The 22,091-nt window shown below is 46.8% G+C and overlaps 1 protein-coding gene across 2 annotated transcripts; it reads left to right on the top strand.

Moving 5' to 3' along the window:
* The first annotated feature begins 1,717 nt into the window (after positions 1-1,717).
* TWSG1 (twisted gastrulation BMP signaling modulator 1) lies at positions 1,718-21,372 on the top strand. 2 transcript variants are annotated; one of them, XM_080579906.1, is made up of 5 exons: positions 1,718-1,869; positions 2,599-2,810; positions 8,493-8,592; positions 12,521-12,787; positions 18,953-21,372. In XM_080579906.1, exons 2-5 carry the CDS (start codon positions 2,682-2,684, stop codon positions 19,132-19,134), a joined length of 678 nt encoding a protein of 225 aa, XP_080436032.1. In that variant the 5' UTR covers positions 1,718-1,869; positions 2,599-2,681; the 3' UTR covers positions 19,135-21,372. The 2 variants fall into 2 exon arrangements, with proteins under 2 accessions (XP_080436032.1, XP_080436033.1); XM_080579907.1 differs by lacking the exon at positions 1,718-1,869 and adding an exon at positions 2,015-2,506.
* Positions 21,373-22,091: the final 719 nt, after the last annotated feature.

The raw sequence follows: 22,091 nt of genomic DNA, 5'->3' as shown, positions 1-22,091 counted from the left end.
CAGGTGAAAGAGTACTTACTCCTCCTGTCTGTGTGAATGCCCAGGTACCTTTGTTGTGATGGAGAGCAAACTGAGCATTGAATGAGAGACTACGCAGGCAGCAGACTCCTTCCTGTATGCACATCGGTGCCAGTTCAAGTCAAGAATAAAGTAACAGTAACTCAAGCACAGTAAAACTGGATTAAGCGTACATTCATATGTAATTCCTGCCCTGTACCTTTTTTTTCCCCTGACTTTTAATTTGCTAGGTATTGGAGGAAGGAGTTGTTTGTGCTTTTATATGGGACCATCTACCTGATGTCACACACAACTGAAAACAGACCAAGAAAAATGCAAAAACAGTATTATTCTGAAAGTCAAATTTTCACAGCTGCTTTCAGATGAGTTTTGAAAACAATACAGAAATCTGGGTTGTCACCTGCTTAAAAAGACAGGAAGAATGGGTAAAGCTGCAACTAGTAAATGGGCACAAGTTTACTTCCATCAGATTATTCATGGAGTAATAAAAAGTAAACATAGATCTGGAAGTGGGAAAACCTACTACAGACTTGTTTGGAGTATGGGATGTGAACGCATCATGAAGAGCAGAGAAGCTGCATCGGGTTGTGGGACTGTTGGATGTGTTAGGCAAGAAGAGGGTGACAAAGGCACTCGGTTTGGAGGAGAGGATGGGGTGGATGTGGAGTTGGGACTCGGTGCAGCTGGATGTGTAGCGAGGAGCTCCGTGCACAGAGCGAGGACGGAGGAATCGAGCGGAGCCACGGCTCGCACAACCAGTGAGCGGGTCCGGCAGGGCTGAGCAGGGGCAAGGCTTCAAGCTGTTTACAGTGTTTGTGCTCTGGGAGTATCAGCACGTTCTTGGATTAATTAAAATTATTTTGACAGTATACCTTATAAGGAGATCCGAAGATGAATGTGTCACAGGCATAGCCTGTGTTTCCTTAACAAGGAGAGACGCCTTGCTAGTATCAGTGTCACACAACAGATTTTTTTTGATACCAATCAGTAAGCATTGCCTTGCCCGAAGGGTAGCCTCAAGTGTTGCAGTCCCATGGACAACGCTCTCCCACCTTCTCTGGTTTGAATCCACATTGTGTTCCAGCCCTGTTTTTTCAGGTTTACGCTGCGGGACGATACCCAGTGTGTGCTTCCAACATTTCAGTGGTGCGAGTCGGGAGGGCTGAGGTGAAACACGGCATCACCTCGCTGGGGAGAAGGCCGCGTTTCCCTCCAAAGGGTCTGGCTGCCTCCTGGAAGCCTACGGGCTGCTGGAGGTTTCTGGGCTCCTCTTGGGTTTTGCTTCCAGGGACCGAGCTTGGGTCTCTTGGGACTGGGCGCCTGGGTGGGTAAACCAGCGCCACGTGGCCGTTTTGGGGATCCTGGCGAGGCCGGCGCAAAGCCCCTTTACTCCAGGCTTATTTGAGAGAAGGAAAGAGCATTCGGTGCACGACTTCACAGCTTTATTTCTCTCTCCCCGAGGGCTGACCATCTGCCCTCAGCCCCTTCAGAGCCCCTCCAGGGCACCTCACGGCCCCGCGGAGCCCTCTTCCCCCCTCGCCCCTCTCCTCCACCACCTGCTCGCCCCCCGCGCCGCGCCGGGCTGCCCCTAGCGGCTGCTCCGAGCCCGGGGCCCGGCCTCTTTGTTCCTCCGAGCCCCCCAAAAACCCCACCCCAGCGCCCCCCGGCTCCCCCCCAGCCCCAAAACCCGCCCCGGCCGCGCTCGGAGGGCGGGTCCCGGCGGCTCCCCGAGGCGGGGCCGCCCGCGGCCGAGCGAGGGCCGGGCCGGGCCGGGCCGATCCGCGCCGTCCCTGCCGGAGCCGCCGCCGCTGGAGCGCGGGGGCTGCCCCCGGCCCGCGGCGCCGCCGAGCGGTGAGGGGAGCTCCGGGGCCCGGGGGAAGGGGGCTGCGGGGCCGGGGGGGATCGGGGCGAAGCCGGGGGAGCCCAGCGGGGCCTTCCCCGGCCGCCGGAGGGAGGCGGCCCGGCCCGGCCCGGCGCCCCGCTCGCTTCGGTTTTTCCCCCTGTAAGAACAATGCGGCCTCGCCGAGAGCCCGGCGCGTCCCGGTCCCGGCTTTTTTTTTGGGGGGGTTTTGTCCTTTTATTCGGGTTTGGCTCGCTGCTGCTCCGCTCCGGCCACCTGCAGCGCCCCGGGGAGCGCCGCGCCGCGAAGCCTCCGGGACCGGCTCCGTCGGGTTTGGGGCTTTTTAGCGCTGTTCAGTGTTTTGTTTTTTTAGCCCAAAAATAAAATAACCGCTTTGTGCGTGCTCCGGGAGCCGGCCCGGGTGGCGGCTGTCAGCGTGGAAACGGGCAGCTGAATCAGGGGTGACACCGGCTTGGCTCTCGTGTGGTAACCCAGGGTTATCTGCCCGCTTTGTCGGGTGTCCCTGCCGGGATTTCTCCTTTTTTTTTTTTCAGTGTCACTGCTTATGGGGTGTGCTGCGAGCTCGGGGTTGTTCACCTCAACCTCACCGCCGCTTTAGCCTCAAGGTGCCGCAGCAGAAAGCTCCGGGTACAGAAGTTTGGGCTGGGGGAGGAGGGGTCTGACCTCCCTTACGGTGCCCAAAATGCCATATTTAATCTTTTTTTTTCCTTTCTTTTAAGGAATTGGGATTTAACCGTCGGCTCCAACGGCCCTTCGAGCCGCCGGTTTCCATCTGGGCGCATCCCGCCCGGCCGCAGGCACCATGAGGCCCCGGCACGTCGCAGCGCCCACGGCCACCGTCCTGCTGCTCCTGCTCCTGCTGTGGGCCCAGCCGGCCGCCGGCTGCAACAAGGCCCTCTGCGCCAGCGATGTCAGTAAATGCCTCATACAGGTAGGGGCTGCCTCGCCTTTCGGCGTTTGAAGCCCTTCGGGAGCTGTCTCTCGGAAGGACCCAGCGATAACAGTAGCTGGTGTTTTGCGTTAACTAACGGGCTGGGGTTCTGTGAGTCTTTTGTTAAAGAGTTATGGTCTCCTCTTCACAGAAGTGCGGGTTAACGGTCATTATGTGGATAACGCTAAGCGCACGCGCGTATGGGCATGTTTTTAATTCTTACTTGTTTTTTAATGGAAACAGTTTCGAGTCAAGGATTGAGTACTGGGCTATCGTTAGAAGCCGCTACCACTCACACTCTTAGTTTTCGGTATCTTACCTCTTTATCAGTGATATTATGATCAAGCCTTATAAATTAAAGCAGGCATTTTATGAGAAAGGTTTCTGTAGGCAGCTTCTTCTTGTTATGTTGTTGTTTTTTAAAGATAGCTGTAATACCAGAGCTTCAGTGTGCTTTCCCTGTTCCCATCTCTGTCCGTGTTCCCCTTACCTTGCCACCTGCCTGCTTTCTCGAGTCTCCTGGCCCAGGCAGGGGTCGGTAGCTGATGCTGACGCCTCCATAACATACGGTCCGCGTGGACGATGAAAAAATGCTTTAAAAACTCCCCTGAGAGAACTGGCACCGGCACGGAGCCACCCTGCCTCAGGGCCCTGAGGTGCCTTTGGAAGAGCTTTCAGACCAGGAAGGGCCTCCGGCTGCTAATGGCAGCGAGCCGTTCGGAGCCAACGAAAGCAGGCAGGTCTGCCTAAAAACGGACTCGTGGGTTGAACTTGGGGGCAGTGGATGTTAAACGTGAGTCCAGCCTTCGTATGGTCTGTTCCGGTTTCTTTAAACTATTTCTTGGTGGCTCTTTGTAGACTGTAAAAGCAAAAGCAGAGGGTGCAGATACCGTATGCTAGTAAGTCATCCATACAGTAAATGTACAATTACAGTCTGAAAAACGACGCGGAGGTGGCATGAAGCATTTCCATGTGCACTTCATTCTGCATAAATGTTATTTATCTGGTTTATGAATAAAAATAGTTGCCACATTCACAAGTGCACCCAGCAGAAGGAAGACTGGCTGCAGGCCGAACCACCTTCTTTACGGCTTCTACACCGCCATCACTTTAAATTAAAAATAAAAAGTAATGGTAGTAAATAAAATGCTGCTTCTCCTAGCTCAGCCATTGTCTATAGAGTTGTTAAATGTGTGGGCAAGAGAGGAGCTTTTTGAGTTTTTCCTTCTTGAAGACAGTGCCGGTGTTTGTGCAGATACGCCGGGCGCTGCGGCAAACTGATGCACGTGCGGGTTCCTTCCCTTGCATTTTTTCGTGTCACCTCCAGGCTTGAAGCCTGTCCAAAGTAAGGTGCCAGTCCTGTGGGAGGCACGCAAGTAGCAAGAGCAGAGGTGCGGATGCGTTGATCCCTGTTCAGGGGAAAGCTGTTGGTCTGGATGAAGGGGAAGCCGGGGAGGGTTTGTTGCCTGCCATGGCTGGGTCCCCGCTGCCCATCAAAGCACAGAGCTCTCCGTCCCAAGTCCTCGTGTACCTGTACGGGAGTCGGGCTTGAGAGCCACCACACCTGATGTTTGGGAGCCTGATGTTTGCTGGGCTCATGCCGGCATCTCTGGTGCCGTGGCCCCATGCCTGTGAAAAGGCAGTAGCGCGGCTCTGCTTGCCGTGGATGCGCTCTCCCTTGCGTGGCGTAGGTGGCTTGGAGTCCCCTCTTGGAGCGTTTCCCCAAAATTAAAGCCACGTGCGGTTCTCCAAGCCCCCTCCGTGACCCGGAGCACTTGGACTCCGATGCCCAATCTCACCGTCTGCCCACCTGCGTCCTGTGGCCGGGCCTGATGTGCCTGTCCGTGCTCGCTCCATACTCACTCCGTGCTCGTCCCGCTCATTTCTTGGGTGGATGCACAAGTAGAGCACATCCGCGAACTTCTTCCCCCCTCTAAACTCTTCTGGAGGAATCTGAACTCGCAGTGCTGCGCTGAGCGAGTTCGCTCGACCGTGGCGTCGCGCGTTTCCCTGTCCTATTTTTTTTACAGCCCTCCCAGCTTGGCACGATCCACGGCTTGCAGCCGAGAGGTGAGCGGGGGAGCAAGCAGGACGCGGCGTTTGTCGTCTGCAGCTGCGGGCAGGCAGGGCGCGAGGCTGCCTGGGTGAGCGGAGCGGGCAGGCAGAAGACCTGCGCCCTGAAAAGCATACGGTTAACGTAAATATTTTTTTGCCAGCGCTGCTAGAAGTCAGTACGGTCATTACTGCCGCTCCTCGTGAGCTGCTCTGCGTAAGGGTGGTCCCTACATAAATATTTATTTTGTTAGGTCCAGAACAGAGCATGAGATCAACAACTCGCACGCATTCGGCTCGCGGCTTGCGTCTTGAGGGCCCTGGCTTCGCTGGTGCTTTCGCGTTGCGCTTTTATGTTTTCTGTAAGCAAAGATCTGCAAGAAAATAGCTAGAGGCACCTCTCCGCATCAGCTTAGCCTTCGCACAAGCTCTGTGGCTTCCTGCAGTTGGTGGGGGAGCTGCGGGTGAGACCTAGGAGCGTAGGCAGGGAGGGACCGCAAAATTGGTTCCCTCCAAGGCTTTGGATGCAAAAAAAGTCGTGCCCCAGCGACTGCGGCTTGGGGGTTGGGGTTAGGATTGGGGTTGGGGCTGGGGTTAGGATTAGGATTAGGGTGGCCGTTGCCTCGCTTCCCAGGTAGGCAGCTGGCCCTGGCCGTGCCCCGTGCCTGCGTTCCAGGGTTTTGCAGATCCCTTTGGTTAATGAAGCGCCGCGTGGAGCGCGAGGCTCTGCCCCTTCGTTCGGCTTAAAATCTCCCTTCCTCTGCGTCTTCGCCTCCCGGGAATCTCAGGCACAAACTCCTCAGCGTTTCCAAGGCTTTTTTTTTTTGCCCCGTGGTATGAAATAAACACCCCGTTTTAACATCGGGGCTGACGTATCTAAAACTTTCTGCTGGCCTGTGTTCTGTAGCCGTAGTACGTAACACAGTTGGGTTAACAACATTATTCCGGCTGGTCTGCTTCCAGGAGATTTGCTGTTATTAACTGTTCTAGGAAAAAAAAACATTAGCTCTTTTCCTTTTGCTCCCCCCTCCAGTTTGCAAAGAGGTTGCCAATGCCTCCAGGTCCTGTTTCTCACCGCGCCGAGAAAATAGTCTCTGTCACTTCAAGAAAGCTTTGAAAAAACGCAGATGTTAAATCCCTCGTAAAAGAAAAAAAAAAAAAATCTTTTATTTGCTCTCCGGAGCAGAAATATCTTGATTGTACAAACATGCCTGCTTCCTAGTCCATGCCGTATTTTTAGACTGGGAGGCTTATTTCTTGCCCAGCAAAATACATTCTCTGGTGCACCTTCGGTAGTTCGGCCTGGGAGGCTGCCAGCTTCGCTCATGAGTAATACTTTCTTCCACTGACGCCTCGCCACCCCCAGCTATCAACAGGGAGCGTTCCTCACTCGGCTCCGCTTCACCCACGTCCCATGCAAGCATTCTTTTCAAAAGATGTATCCTGTGCGGGTGTCCAGCGGGGATGAGTCAGTGGGAAGAACTCAAGAGCGGTTAAGGAAACCGTCTACGTGCAAAAAACGCACGTATGGAAAAACATACGGCGACTGCCCGCAGGAGACGGGCCGGCGCGGGGAGCGGGGAGCCGCAGGACTGCGCGGAAGGCCAGCTTGGCTGCTCTTTCTTCCATCTTCTCCCTCCTCCAAAGTGAACGCAAAGAACAAAACCAAAATTAAATTTTAAAAAAATCGCGGTGTTCGTAAGCCCTCCCTGTAAGAATGATACCGGTAAGATACCGGTGGGTGTGGTGACGCTGTCCCGAGGTAGTCCGTACACATACGGACACCAGGAAGATTTTTTTTTTCTATTGCAAGTGCAGAATTTAAGGTTACATCTAGTTCGGTAAGAACACTCTTCTCTTGGACTCTCATGGTGCAGTCTGTAGAGCTGGAGCAGCTTGAATTTGGTGATTTTTCTGGCTTTGATTCCTTATGTTACGTTTAATAGTTTATGGAGAATCACCTCCTCCCACACACTAGCTCGTTGGTGTTGCAACGTCTTTAATAAGCGTGAGGTTGTTTGCCCGGTTTTATTGTTGAAGAACAAATATATAGTTTTATTTTAATGTTAATACATATTAATGTTGCTTTCCGGGCAGTGTAACAGTGCTTTACTCATGGCTGGTTTTAAAAGTTGTTCTATTCAGGCTTTTTTATTCTGGAGGCTGACACAATCTGTTTATTGAACTGTAAGATAAATATTTTAGAAATGCGTCATTCATTCACATAAGTCATCTTTCTAAGGCTGTGGCGTCTCCTCTTGTGGAAAACTTTGTATATCTCCTTAATGAGCCTGTTTTCCATTTTTCGCTTGGAAACAGCATAGTAATAGGTGACACGAATAAACTTTGAGAATGAAGAAGTAAGAAGCCTTGGTAGTTTTCCACTCTGTAAATAAAACAAGGCTTAAGACTGCGTATCGCAGAAACGCATGTGGACAGCAGGAGCTCACACTCGATCCCCCAAAAGTGCAAACAATCCTGATTAAACTACTCAGGCAACAGCTTCTCAGCATTGTGCAGAACACATTAGTTTGTGAATTTTGTCTTTCTGCTGGCTTCAAGAAGATTTGTAATTCTTAATCTGGGATGAAGCAAACAGGATAATAGCGGAATGAGGAATTTTTGTTTAAAAAGTGAGGTTTTGCCCAGGGCGTAATCCAGACCCGTGGGTTGTCATCCGCTAGCCACGGTCTCTTGGCCGAACTGGAACTGCTAGTACGTGCTTGTGAGCTAGAGGAAGCACACCGCCTGGTTTTTAGATTTCCTCCGTACGTGTAGGATGTTTCCACGCTTCCAGGTCCGCAAGTGCACGCCTTCAGCGGGACTGCTAAACCTCTGCCTTCAGGTTTGGGTAATAAGAAAAAGGGTTTGTCGTCTTGCTTCCAGGCCTTTATGATTAAAGAAAAATACATGTGCACACCGTTTCACTTTCTGGAGACTACTGCAGTCTTTGAAGTGCCCAGGGTGTCGTTCTGCAGGTAGGAGAAGAAGGTGGTTTCCTTCAGAGCAAAAAGTGAATCAGCTGGACCCGGGATAAAAAATTCGCATACAGTTACTAATACTGCAAATGGAGAGCAACGTGTAGCAAGCATCCAAAGAGGCACAAAATAGTTTTGTCCAGCTGACTTAACCAAGTAAGTTCCTCTTGGAATCCACGGATAGGTGTGATGGAAGACATTGCACGTCTTCTGAAGTATGCGCATGCTGCTTGTGGTAACTTCCTATTTTAGCTAAATTATACCTTCTGCACACTATTTATATATAAAGAAACATCCTTCTTTGAATTTCCTCTGGAAATGGGAGAAGCGTTCAAAGAACTTGTAGGTTCAGGCACGCAGAAGCAAACACAGCTTTCCCATGAATAGGATTTTTTCTCTTTTAAGCGCTTGTTAGCTGACTTCAGATCTGTGTTTAGAATTTAATTTAAAAAAAAAACACCTCACAAAAGATCCTTTTGTAAACTCAGCTTGCCTCTTAGGCTAGAAGTGTTTTACCATTTACTCACTCTGTTAGTGTCCTGAGCTCTTTTAGTATGGTAATTCAAGTTGTGGCTGGAGGAAGAATTGCTCTGCCCTGCTGGCATGTTACGTCTGGGTCTGCTGTGGTGTAACACGTTCGTGTTGTTTTCAGGAGCTGTGTCAGTGCCGCCCAGGGGAAGGGAACTGTTCCTGCTGTAAGGAGTGCATGCTCTGCCTCGGCACGCTTTGGGATGAGTGCTGTGACTGCGTTGGTAAGTTCGCATTTGTTGGGGATATTTTCAATTTTTTTTTCCCAAAACTGCTTCCTCCTGCCACGTGTTGAGCTCACAGTCATCAGAGAAGTGAAAGGCCAGGACGGAATCTGTGCTTTAAACACCTCTGCGGGTACTGCGTGGATTCGTGTGGGGATCAAAACACCAGGAGGCCCTGTGTGCTTTGTGCAGTGAGGCCGGGTGGTGGCCCAGCATTTGCTGGGTTAGTATCATCACTGGCTGTTAGTTTTGCCTCTAAAACACAGACTTTTTTTCAATTTGGCATCTCACTGAAACCACGCAGCACCTGCTTTGTGGGGTTGGACACTGTAGGGAGGTTTCTAACCGTGAAGTGGACTGACAGGTACCACGTAGGGACAATTTTAGCTCTGAGTTCCCCTGTGAATCCTTGGGATTAGTTGTAAATATGCACGGCTCAACTCTTTCATCGCTCTTCTGTTTGCAAAAAGAGCCCTTTCTGGAAGGTGAGAGAGAGGCATCGCGCCGTAGGGTTAGGTGACAGCCCTGACAAGAACAGCATTATTACTAACAGATCGTGTTCAGAGCCCCAAGGTTTCTGCAAGTGAATGCTGCCCCTGCTGAAGGAGGGTATGTTCTCGTTCTGTCCTGGGTTTTAAATGTGCTGAAAGCTTCATCCTTCTGTGGTTGCTGGAAGTCTCCTGCTGTTCACAATCCATCTGGCTCCCATGACAGGGATGCATCCTCACTGTTGTACCTGATCTCAGCTTCTCTGGCTGCTGGTTCTTTTCTGAGTCTGTGAGGATGATTAGCTTCAAAGTGCTCTTTTTCACTGTTCTTTGCTTCTCCTGTTCCATCACGACGTGAACATAACAATTGCTTCTTGCTTGGTTCTCACTCGCTTACTTTTGCTTTTCCGTCCTGCAGTAAGCAGCAGTGTGGCACGCTCCCATCCTTACCTCGTTCTCCCCAATGGCATAAAGTATTTTCAGCCCCTGCACCTGTGCTGGTTATAAATTTAGAAGGAGGTCTTGAGTTTGGTTTTTCTATTTGAGCTGAAATCTTTTAACGGCCTCACTAAAAAGTGATCTGTATTCTTTTTTCCCCACCCCCTTTGCCTTTCCGATGTCTTCTTGCTTTTTGTAATGCAATACTGACGTGCACTGCGGTCATGTTCAGTCGTGAGGGTGGGGAGGAGAGGAGGTGGTTTCCCTCCTCCAGAACAATGCATTATCTGCTGTAGGAAGCAAGGCTCAGCATGGAGATGTACTGCAGGAGGAGGAAGAACCGAGCTCTTGGGACTGTGAAATAGAAAAGACGTCTACACACAGGGCTTTTTTTTCTAAATCCGCAGGTTACTCCCTGTTCCGCTGCTGTTTCCCATAGTGCTACCCAGGAGAGAAGTTAGCAAGGTTTTAGTTTCAGTTTCCCGTCACTGGGAAAACAAAAACATCTCCTGATGGCTCTGCTGGTGCCTCAGAACTTGCTGGCCGCATGGTGTGGCCCTGTTCAGAAGGAACTACGCCTCCCTTTAACGTAGAGTGGGGGTGAGAGATTTCCCTGGCGTTCTTGCTTCCCTCGTTTCAGCAGTCCATTTCTGCATCTTTGCATCCGTGCCCCAGAAAGATGGGTTGGGAGTGCTTGGGAATGCAGGGTACAGCTCTGTGGCTGGCTGAAATCTCTGCGGGGGCTCTGATGCTGGTCGGGAACTTGGATTTTCAGTAACAATCTGTAGTAAGAGAGTCGGGTAAGAGGAAGGCAGGAAAGAAAGGAAAGTACTTAAATTGGCAGGAATATTTTATGTTGTTTTTTTTTTTTTACGGTCGAACACATCTGCATTTCCTTCCGTTGCAAGAGACCTAGCTCTAGCATAGTGTCTTAGTTATGTTTTAAAATCTATTTACCATATTTTGTCATAAATCATTGCCTTCCAGAGCAGTAATGTGGACATGTTTGTTCCTTACCAGTTGCTCATAAGTTAAGCTTCTTATTTTCATTTTAACCAAAGCTACTGTACTGTAATTACACTTTAAAATACCGTAACAAATAGTAAGAGGAAGGATCTTTGTGGCATGAGTAATTACCAATGGTATGAGCAGTGGTTTCTTGGTTCATTATAAGATAGTATCTTCATATTGGATTGATATGCGCACAAACTGTTTGCGTTCTGCAGTCATTTGATAAACATTCTTTCTGCTTTTTTGCCTTTTTTTTCCCCCGTGTGTCCTTCTTATCGGTGAAATCCACCTTCAGATCTAACTTGACAGAGGTGGCTTCTGGAAAAGCTCATTGGTTTCCATTTCACAACAATGTCTCTTGATGTGTCTGTGCCACGTTGATACCTTCCTAATTAAATTTTAGGTGGGCTTTCCTTATTACAAGTTTATTGTGAATATTCCAAGGGTTCACTAAAAGGTGATAATGCGGTGGTATAAATTTTTAGTTAAAGTACCGAGTCCAAGAACATCTGTGAATAACAAATTGTTTTATGAGGAGTAGCAGAATAAGTGTTCACAGTGGGAAGTTGCCTTAAGTGGAATTGTTTTTTAGTGCGACCCAATGCTCTTTGGAAGAGAGGCTTTTCCCTTTTCTGTCCAGTACTTGGCTCACCCTTTTACAGGAGTTGCCTATCAGGTGCTGTTTCTGTTACTAGATGCTGGCCATGCCGACTGCATGCTTGAGGTTTGTCAGGTCTCATGCTGAAATTGTCACAGGCAAACTTTGCTCTTTGTTCATTACAGAAATACGCCAACTTCAATTGAAAAGATTGTGGTTTTGTGTAAAGTTCTAGTTAAACATGATTTCTGAAGCTGGACTCCTGGTGTGTCTACAGGGCAAGAGATGCTTTTCTGAACGTGTGGGGCAGGTAGACTTCAAACGTGTACGTCCCACATGGCTTTGAAAGAAGAGTATTTAAGGATTGGTTCGCTCTGCAGCTGTAGCTGTCTAAAACTGTATCTGCGAAACTACCCAAAATGATATCCAGATGTACATGAGGAAAACAGATTTCTCTGTCTCTTGCCAGGTGACTTCTGATACTATTTTATGGCTTCTGGGTTTAAATACCTCTGCAGATACAATTTTTCTTTTCAGTCTTGGAGGCTTCAATGTTTTGATGAGACGAAGGTACCCAGCAGTTTCACTGCTGGTAATACACAGTAGTGTTTAAATGGTTAATGAAAAACCGGCCCCTGCATTGCACATCACAAAACCTTTTTGTAGGAACTGTCAAAGAGGACTGCAGAGGTGGACAATAGGCTTCAAAAAAGATTCCCCAGGAGATGGAGAAAAATGTGGCAGAGGTAGAAAGGAAATAAACATTTTCGCCTGTAGCAATCCCTCCAACTAAGCAGAAAAGCCAGGTACACCTCAGCCGTGTCTAAGCAGGTAAAGTAATTCAGACTCCTGCTCTCTCCTGATACTGATCTGTGCACCCCTGGCAGGTGACTAGTAAGATCTAATACAGTGCAGAAGCAAAGGAGATCGAATACTTGAATTGTGATCAAAAGTTCCGTGTACCTCAGGACTTGTCAAGATGCTATCTTGGTTCAGTCGGAAGCTTCCATTCCAGATTCGTGCTGGTATCGATTACGCCGCGCTTTGTCTCCTTTCCCGGGGGAGACAAACCTTCCGCTGAACTCTTCGTGTTCTAATGTGTAACGCTATAGCACAGAAAGGGAAGTGAAAAAGAGGTTTTTCTTTTCTCTTGGATCTCACAGGTTGCAGGTGTGTTTTGTGGAGCTCCGCAGCGATCTGAAACCTGCCGATGTTGAAAGCCAGCCCTGCTGTCTTTGGTGGCGCTTCTGCTATTAAGACCGGGATATACATAAAAGGGCTCTGTTCTGCTTATTAAAAAATAAATTAAAAAAAAAAAAATCCTAAATATTCCCGTGTGTTCCAAGAAGAGTTCTGGGAGTTTCGTGTAACTCGCTCTCTCGTTCCTCTGCAGGTATGTGCAACCCTCGCAATTACAGTGACACGCCGCCGACGTCCAAGAGCACTGTAGAGGAGTTGCACGAACCAATTCCTTCCCTTTTCCGGGCGCTCACAGAAGGGGATACCCAGCTGAACTGGAATATAGTTTCCTTCCCCGTTGCAGAAGAACTGTCGCATCACGAGAACCTCGTTTCCTTTTTAGAAACAGTGAACCAGCCGCAGCATCAGAACGTCTCTGTTCCGAGCAACAACGTCCACGCACCTTACTCTAGTGACAAAGGTAATGAGCAGAGGGTCTGAATTCCTGGCACTTCCTCTGGTCTCTTCCAGGAGCTTTCTCAGTGCATCTTCTGTGCTTCTCTGTGCTAGCTTCTCCTTTTCCCATATAAAATACGTGAAAAGTTCAGGCTAATTCTGAGCGTGACCTAACAAAAAAGAGTGAAGCAAAAGTGTTGAGGAACCCGGAAGACGGTGTTAAAGTGACCAAGGATCTTAGGGGACACTGAACAATGTGAGTTTGTCATCCGTATAGCTCCTCCTATGGCATGAGGCAGTTTGTTCAGATTATTTCATGGGCAGCAGCAGGGTATGTCCTTTGAAGCAGATACCTGTAGGTTAGGAGACAGGACAGACCAAATCTGAACCCACATCGCTGTGTCGGTGCAGCGCTAGGCGACTGAAATGCCTGGCTTCAGAGGTGTGAGAAAGCAACGTGCCATAAACCACGGCACCTGGGGTGGGTGTTTACTTCTTAGGTCTGAGCTGGCATAACTCGAGCTCTGGTTTGTGGAAAATCCAGCATTAATAGTAAACCTGAGTAAGATTAGCGAGATGACTACCTATGTTGAGGAGGGATTTGACAGAGAATTTTAAAAATAAGTACTTTGGGGGGAGCAGGCTTTCAACGTAAGGACTTACTGCCCTTATTTTATACATATGTATATATAATTATATTTATTTTATATATATATGTAATATACATTTCCACCTTCAGTTTGGAGGACACACTCTAGAGTATTGTATGCTGGGTGAGGGGGTAAAAGATGAGAAGTTTGAGGTATGACAACAGTGGGATAAGAAAAATTCTCAGTGCCTCTCAGTTTCTATACTAAACCTGAAATACTCTTCCGTGCAAATCATTACATCAGACTTAAAAGAATCTCATAAACCGTTCTTAATAAGATTGCTGCTCAACAGGGGAAAAGAGCATCTGATTTGTTTTATTATAGTGTAATTAATGCTTTGCTTCCTTCCCAACACACACTTTAAGTATTAGTAACCCCGCATGTCGCTGTTGTGATGGCTCTTTTATCTTATCGAGGCGAGATACCCTAATTGATGGACACGCTGCTTTTCCGTGCCATCGTGAACCTTTGACCTAGTTATGTTTCTGAGTAGGACTGCTATTGATTAAATGGAACTGTAATGGCAACTTTTCTAACTTCCTTTGGTTAAGGCACGTTAGAAAAATAAATTAATTCCAGAGCCGGGAAGCCAGATGGTCAGAAAACATCTCGTTTATGTGTCTTTGACGTTATTAAAACGCTTGGTCACCATTATGAGAGCGATGCAGAAAGCCACGTTAAATGGCAAGCCACAAAAAGCCATGTGTGCAAACACTACAGTATTTAAGGATGTAAATTATACTTGGGGAAAAAAAACTGTGCCTGGAACAATCTTGAATATAGCCCACTGTACTTAGGTACAGCAGCCCGGATGGCTGTTCCCCGACAGTCCTTTCCTACCGTACCAACAGGACGGGCTAATGATAGCTTTGGATTAAACTTGGAATGTGAACTGCATCTCAAGGGTGTGGAGGAGTTCTGAGTTTAACAACACAGACAAATACATAACTGCAATTTTTTCGTAGTCAAAAGTCTCCTTCATTTCACTTGCTAAGGACCTATTAGAGATGAGGCTGAGAGAGCTTTCACTGGGATGATGACATTCCAAAACCAACAGTTATATCTGGAAATAGCTACCAAATACCACTGGTGTTCGGGCTTCAGTAGACACTTAGAAGAGAAATAAATGTCAGAGCCATTTCTGTAATCTCTGGCTATGCCTCCTCCATCTTAGTGATCAGTGAAGAACTGGAAAAGGTAGAAAATGGTTTTCAATACCCTATGCTTTTAAATATGTAACCCTGTTGAGGAGTCATGCTAAGGTTTGCTTCTAAAAACGGATGCATCGAGCTGTGAGAACAAGAGGTGGAAAGAAAAATTGGCTGCCGGCCTTGGTCAGTTGATGTTCGTTGTGGTGGAAGCAAGGACGCGCGGGCAATTGCATGTGGTGTGTTGGACGTTACGCCACCCATGCGGTGGCATTGTTTCTAAAACTTTTTTGGCTGAGCTTACCGGGAAGCAATGGCTAAAAGGTGGAGGGGTGGGAGGTGAAGTGCCAAAGAGCCTGGTGAGCATGGGCACGCAGAGGGAGCGGAGCCCAGGAACTTGCAGGAGTCTGATGGCTGCTTCCCATGCAAAGTTCAGTCCCATAACCAAGTCGCTGTGTTTTTACAAGCCAGCACGTGGGAGAAGAACCACTGTAACAGAGGATGGGGCTGTGTGCACGTATGGCTGCGTGCTCAGTCGCAGTAAATACAAATTTAGCCTGCAGCAGAAGAAACTGAAGACAGCCTCTGTGCCCTTTCCTTCTTGCCAGACATGCTGCTAGTCCTAATGGCAGATCGTGCAGATGGAGATGTCTTTCGGATGGCAGTTGTCTTTAAGGCCGTGACATTCAGGGCTTTGAAAAAATACTCCTGTGAGCAGGAACACAGATGCTTTATGTTTTCTTCGTAGTGCTGTGCCTCGCTATTTTGGGCTGCTTCTGTGGATCCTTGCGTGCTTCGCTCCAGCATGGTGCGCTGGCAGCAGCCCCTTCCTTTTGTTGCCTGTAAAGGGAGAGATGTAGGTTTTGGTAAGGGGACAGTAGGCTGTGCGTTGTCCTATGGAAAACATCCCCAAATTTGGAGAGGCTCAGCCTATAAATACCCCTTGCCTCTGATTTTAATTTCAGCCCGCCCTCACGCAGGGATCGACGTGAAGCTGCTTCTCGGCCGCCAGACTTGCTATATGCAGCCCTGGGCGGGTGCCAGGAAAAGCAGTGTTGGCTTTTTGGGAACCAAAGGCCTTTGTGCCTGGCGGTGGGGAGCCACTGGGGTCCGGGAGGAGGAGGAGGAGGTGGAGGAGGGCTGCAGATCAGTGCCAAGGGTGAATGCAGCGGGACGTAAAGCCCTGCCCCGGCCTACCGCAGCCACCACGTCGAGCTTCCCCGTTATAATCCTAACGAGTGTCTTCCCTCTCCTCCGGTGAACGTGGAGCTCTTCATATCGGTGGCTTCTGGCGTTTGATCCACTACTCGCAGTGGTTATTAACCTGGGTTACATTTGCGCTTTATCCTTGGTTTTTTTGCTTTGCTTTTAGCTGATACCCTCAGAGCTCTGAGCAGCGAGTTCAGATGTTTGAACAAGCTTAAGTGCTGCAGATGATGACAGGATGTTGGCAAGAGGGAGAGGGGGAAGGCAGATAATCTTCTGGCAGCTGATGAAACAAAATCTGCTTTGTAGTTTGAGGGTTTCCAACTTGAACTGCTCGGTGACACGGCGCATGGCGTCAGCTCAGGCCCTAGGCTTTCCGCAAGTGCCAGCCAGGTAGGGAAGGTCTGGCAGTCCTGTAAAGGGCATCTGCCTCTGTAGGTGTGATAAGAAGATACTAAAAAAATGCTTTTTGTTGTTGTTTTTTGACTTCTAACATACGATATGGCTGCCTGAGAGAGTTATCTCCTCTTCTACCAACGATCAGACAGCTTGACTTGCATAGCACTTCTAATTGCAAAGGTGTCATCCAGGGACTTGTAACTAAGTGGGGAGGTTTCTGAGGTCTCCTCATCTTGTAGACAAGCATTTTTCCTTAACTTACAAGGATGGGACTGTTTCCTAAATTCCTCCATAGTTTACCAGTACAGATCTCATACCAAGAGTATTGTAGCAAAGACTGACAGAAGCACGAGTCCATTTCTTCTGGTCGTTTTGAATTTAAACTTGATTCTAGATTGTTGTTTCTCCCACACAACCTTCATGTGGTGTGAGCTGGGGGTAGAGGAGGTGAAAAATTAATGTTCTGAGGAAAAAAAGAGCTAGGTAGCTGGCAGTCTCCTGCCGCTCTTCTTCCCCATCCATCTGTATCTGATAGTCCTTCCTGTGTGAAAATTGACAAAATGCTAATGAAAGAGCTGTTAATGCAGTAAGTAGCATCCTTTTTATCTACACCAAGGGAGTCAGCGATGCCTGCGTAATTAGGTTTGTGAAACAACTTAAATACTTTCCCAGATCCCCACTGAGCCAGCAGTTTTGGTTGGTTGTAGTTATTTTTTTACGACCCTGTTTCTGTAGCCTGTAAAGAGGGATTTCATGCTTAGCGTGAGGAGCTCTTTGAAAAATGCGGCATCTGTGCAGAAACACCGGCCCTGCTGAGGAGGAGCGGGGAGATGTAGCTGTGTGTAGCTCCGTGTGCTCTGCTCTTCGTGTTACAGCCTGCTTTTTCCACAGGCTGTGGCTGTGTCCTGAGCCACCGATGTAGAGCACACGTGGGCTGTATTGCACTGAGCAGGAGATGGGAACTTCAGCTAGGGGTAGCTCAGTGTCGTTGATTTTTGCATCCTAGAAATTATGGACTTCCGCTTTTTTTTTTAAAGGTTATTCCACTGGTATTCAGCCCCAAGTGGTTGTGCCTTCTGCAGCTAGTCCGGAGATTAGGGTCAGTCAGGTGGAGGTGGCATCTCAAGAGCTGATTTCGCAGCAAGAGATTTGGATAATGCCCTCGGTAATGTGCATTAAGTTTTGGTTAGCCCTGACGTGGTCAGGAGGTTGGACTCGGAGATCTTTGTAGGTCCTTTCCTACTGAACTATTCTAATCCCAGCTAATCCAGGAAGATTTAGGATCGCCTTTGGCAGAAGCTCTGTGCCTCCATTTGGTGCCTTAGCACCTCCCGTGAGCAGTGAGGAGGACAAAAACAGGGGGGTGCCCTGGTGTCCTGGGACTGTTTGGTGTATGTGGGTGCCTGCTGGGCCTTATTTTCAAGGGCTGTAGAAAGAAGTGCCAAGAATGGGACGGGACTTAGATAGCCACTGCGTTTTTTGTTGACATTCCCAGCAGTACTTCAAGTTCTCCAAGATTTCTTGAATAACTGCAGCTTTACTCACAGCACAGCTTTCCTGGGAGCCGAAAACCGCCTCAGCTATGGCTCTGCGCTTCCTCCTCAAGACTCCTCATGCCTCTCGCATTGTGTGTGGTGTCTGCAAGAAGTTTGTCAGTGCAGAGCCTGAACAAAGAAGGCAATACTCCCTTGCTTTCAGTGGGCCGGCAGCATAAAAGCTGTGGTTAACAGCTTCATCGCTCCTAGCGTCCTTTGGTTGCTTCCCCTTCTCCGTATCTCCATAATCATTATAAAAAAAGAAAAACAACAACAACAAAACCAACACGGTCTGATTTATTACCTACGTTTGGATTACATTTTCCTAATCCACCTTGGGATGCAGGCCAGTACATTTCTTCTGGATCCACATGCTTTCAGCAGAAATAGACTGGAAAGCCTCCTGACATTCCCAGCTCACAAATCCCTACACCGGGGGTAAATGTGGTGCAGGCAAGATCCTTTGGAGGATGAAGAGTTATCTGTGGTGTAACCACCCGCTCAGCAGAGAAAAAAGTTGGAGGGATCTGTCGGCTTGGGGAATTGGAAGCCGGCAGTGGAGGGATGGTTTTTGTTTTGTAGCTGTGGTAAAAGCCTCAGCTCCGGTTTTGGGTTACAACGCCAAACTTCACGGCATTTCAAGTAACTGCATGGATGTTAGAACAACAAAGACAGTGCTTAGACAAAAAGGCAGAGAGGATTTCCTAATCTTCGTAGTAAGACTGGTGCTGCTGAAAATAATAATTAAAAAAGTGTGCTGTTTCAAGCCGAGGAAAATGGGACCACATAGCTCTAGGCACATTGATTTCATGTGGTGTAAGAATACTGTTGAATCATGGGGACGAGGAGAAAATGTTTATACTTAAACGAGTGGGGTTTGATGTTTTTAAAATAACTTATCTAAAACTTAAAGTAGTTTGTGATTACATATAATAACTGCTAACAGTAAAAGTGGTATCTTATTGCTAAGGATTGTACCGCCAGAGGACACGTGCTTGTTTGTTATTTTGGCATAGCTCATCGTAGCAGACAGCAGGCTGAGCTGTAGACACTGAGAACTTAAAATTAATAGATTTCACTCACCTAGGGTCTCTGCTTCTCTCTGCTTTCCCTATCACCTTTTTTTTCTTTATGCCTCACAGTCATGACGATTTGCACTCTTACTTCAAAAGCGATATGTGCAATTAATTTTTAACTGACCTTTTAAAATACTTTAAGACCTTTAAAACCGTTTTTCCCCTTCTTGGTTTAGAACACATGTGTACTGTGGTGTATTTTGATGACTGCATGTCAATACATCAGTGCAAGATCTCTTGCGAGTCCATGGGAGCATCCAAATACCGATGGTTTCACAACGCCTGCTGTGAGTGTATTGGGCCAGAATGTATCGACTACGGCAGCAAAACTGTAAAATGTATGAACTGTATGTTTTGAAGCAGGAAAATTGTAATGCAGTAATATGGAGGCCAAAGTAATCCCTCTCAGTTCAGAGCTGGGGATTGGAAAACACTGCCTTGTGGTGGAGTGCCTACTGGTTGCAATTAAATGGGGCTGGTTGAAAAAAGGTGTATAAAATTTGAAACTTTTTTCCTTTTTTTTTTTTTTTTAATTCAAGGCTAACTTGTAGATGTTTCAACATTATGTTTTAAGTTTATTTTTCTTTGTTTCTGTTTGAATGGTACAGCCATGCTCGTCCTTGCTGTTCCGATTGTTTTCCTCTGATTTCAAACTATTGACTGTATTGGTTTTCAGAACGTAATACTATAGCTAGTAGTTTAGAGTAGGGAAACCTTAAGAATATGGTAATGAGATTCCCATCATCTAAGTTCAACAAATAATTAAATGGATACGGAGTTGAAGAGAGAGAGTTGTTCTTTAGGTTTTTGGTTTGCTTTTGGTCTTTGTTTTTGTTTTCAAACTTTATTACTCTCCATTTTCTGAGCGTAGCCTTCTATCATCAAAATGGTATTTGAGGAAAAAGTAATGCTTTCCCTTCAAATTCAAAATGTGGGCTGTCATGGATAAAATCCTAACTTCTTAGAAGGGCTGCCCAACAAAACACTGTACGGGACACTTCTACAAGTTTCGTTTGCCCTGCACTTTTCAGTACATTGGGAAGTGAAAAAAATCTTTTCAGTCTTTTCTTAAATACGAAAATAAGGCTGTTAGGTGCAGTTGCATCTCCCTCTTTTTGCACTGTTCTCTAGGGTCGCTTAATTTCTGAACATTCAGTGCAGTAAAGGGAACATGAAAGTTTATTATGAATTTAATGACTAACTGAATAAAGAAGAATGAAACAGCATGAGCTAGCAAGTGCTACGGTTGAGCAGTTGGCAGCAGACATGTTCACATTTAGTTTGCTCTGAATATTTATTCCAAAACTTAATTCTTTTTTTTCCCATGAGATGTTGTCATTGAAGATGTGTCCTCAAAGGCAAAGTCAGGGTGTTCCGAGTACAGAACACTGTCCATGTCTGTAAGAGGGAATTTTAATATGTTGACAGTTACATGGCGATTGTTATGACCTAATGAAGTCTCTCCACTGATAATGGTACTAAGTGCAGGAATAAAGTGTGTGAGTAGTTAAGGATCAGCTTCTGGTATTTATAATGGCGTGTTTTTTAACTCCTTGACTTTTTTTTTTTTAATGCATATATATGCATATATCTATATGCACACAGAAAGAATTTGACTAGTCATGTTTCTCTCACTAACCTCAGTCTAGAGGGATTACACTGTTTTCTAGTCACACCTGTGTATCTGTACCATGTACAAATGAAAGCAGTCATTTTACATTTATTTTACTGAAAGGTTGCCTGAGTGGTTTTTTCATTTTCATACAGCTCTTTCAACAAGACAATATATAAATACTCTTGTGAAATAACGTTACTTTCGTCAGTCTCTTTTTCAGCTGTAAAGAAGTACTTGAAAGATGAATATTTGTTTTGAACTAGTAGATAATGGAGTACCTGCATACTTTAAACTTGCGATTAAGTGATAAAAAATCATAGATGTGAATAGAAGAACCTAGCTTGTAATGAAGGAGTTGATCTTTGCATATTTGACAATTCATGTTATCTTTTCTTTTTCCCGATTTTCTTACGATGAATGGAGAGAGAGAATACGTTAGGAGTAGCTGTGCCTGTTTCTGGCTGGAGGACGATGCATTGTTCTTCACCGAGACAGAAAGCGTGCAGTAAGCATTCCTGCAGGTCACTAGCGTGTTTAAGACTTCGCAATGTTAAATTATTTAAAACACTATCGTAGTTCAGATTCTTCTGAGAGAGGGAAAAAAAAACAAACAGGGCTGATGTTTCTGGGTAGGCACCTGCTGTCGTGGGTCTGTGACACCGACTCCACTCACGTCACCAGAATTTCACTGTGAGGTCAAGTCAAAGGAACAGCGAGGGTGGAGGGGACTTGCCTAACGCTTGTCTGGGAACACACTGGGGGAACAGCATAAAATTGTAAATACATTTGTCTGTGTAATGGCCTGAGAGTAGGTAGTGAGGATGCACACTTTCTGGGGCTTGCCTTATTTTTGTAATTCTTAACGCTGTCTAGAGTTTGCTGTAAGCATTGCATGTATGCAAATGTCATACAGCAATAGCAAATGTATTTTATTACGATGAGTGTTTTAAGAGGTATTTTAATAAAAAGACATTACTGTTCCATGTGTTTTCGTTCTCATGATTTCGTCAAGGCAAACGTTACCAGGAATCATAGTATAAAAGTTACTAATGTAAATGAATGGAATAACACAGAGAATTAACTCTTCAACCCTATTTTTCCAATACTAAATCTGTGGTTTCCTTTTAAGCTTGTTCTTCATACAAATCAATAAAGTAGAATTTTCTCAGTAGTCAAAATGTGCCTTCTGACAAGCATCTAGCTGTTTTGGAAGGTTGCTTATTTAAGTCCTAGTCCATTTTGCAAGGAAAATCTTGATTTATTTTGGAGGTTCTTATTTTCCATGGCTCTGGACACAAGCAAACCATCACCTAGAATATTTCATAGAATCATTTAGGTTGGCAAAGACCTCTAAGATCACCAAGTCCAACCGCTAACCTAGCACTGCCAAGTCTACCACTAAACCATGTCCCTAAGCACCACCTCCATGCATCTTTTAAATACCTCCATGGATGGTAATACAGAACATGCCTAAATACTTTCCTGGGCTGGAATCTTCTCAGGGTAAAGCATCTGTCCTTAATAACCAAATTGAAAGGGGAGCAAAAAAGGAAATGCATGCAATAAGAAGTTATACAAATCCCTAGTTGGTTGGGGTTCTAAGAAGATGGCTGAAGGCCTTTTGTGATTCTTTCTCTAAATGTAGAGAGAGTTTTCTTCAGGTGGTTTGGGTTTTTCTGTTTCGTTTTCTTCACAGGCAC

The sequence above is a fragment of the Anser brachyrhynchus genome, assembly GCF_964034855.1.
Source record: "Anser brachyrhynchus genome assembly, chromosome: 2".
NCBI lineage: Eukaryota > Metazoa > Chordata > Aves > Anseriformes > Anatidae > Anser > Anser brachyrhynchus.
The sequence above is the reverse complement of the archived record's forward strand: the minus strand, read 5'-3'. Positions and strand labels throughout refer to the sequence as shown.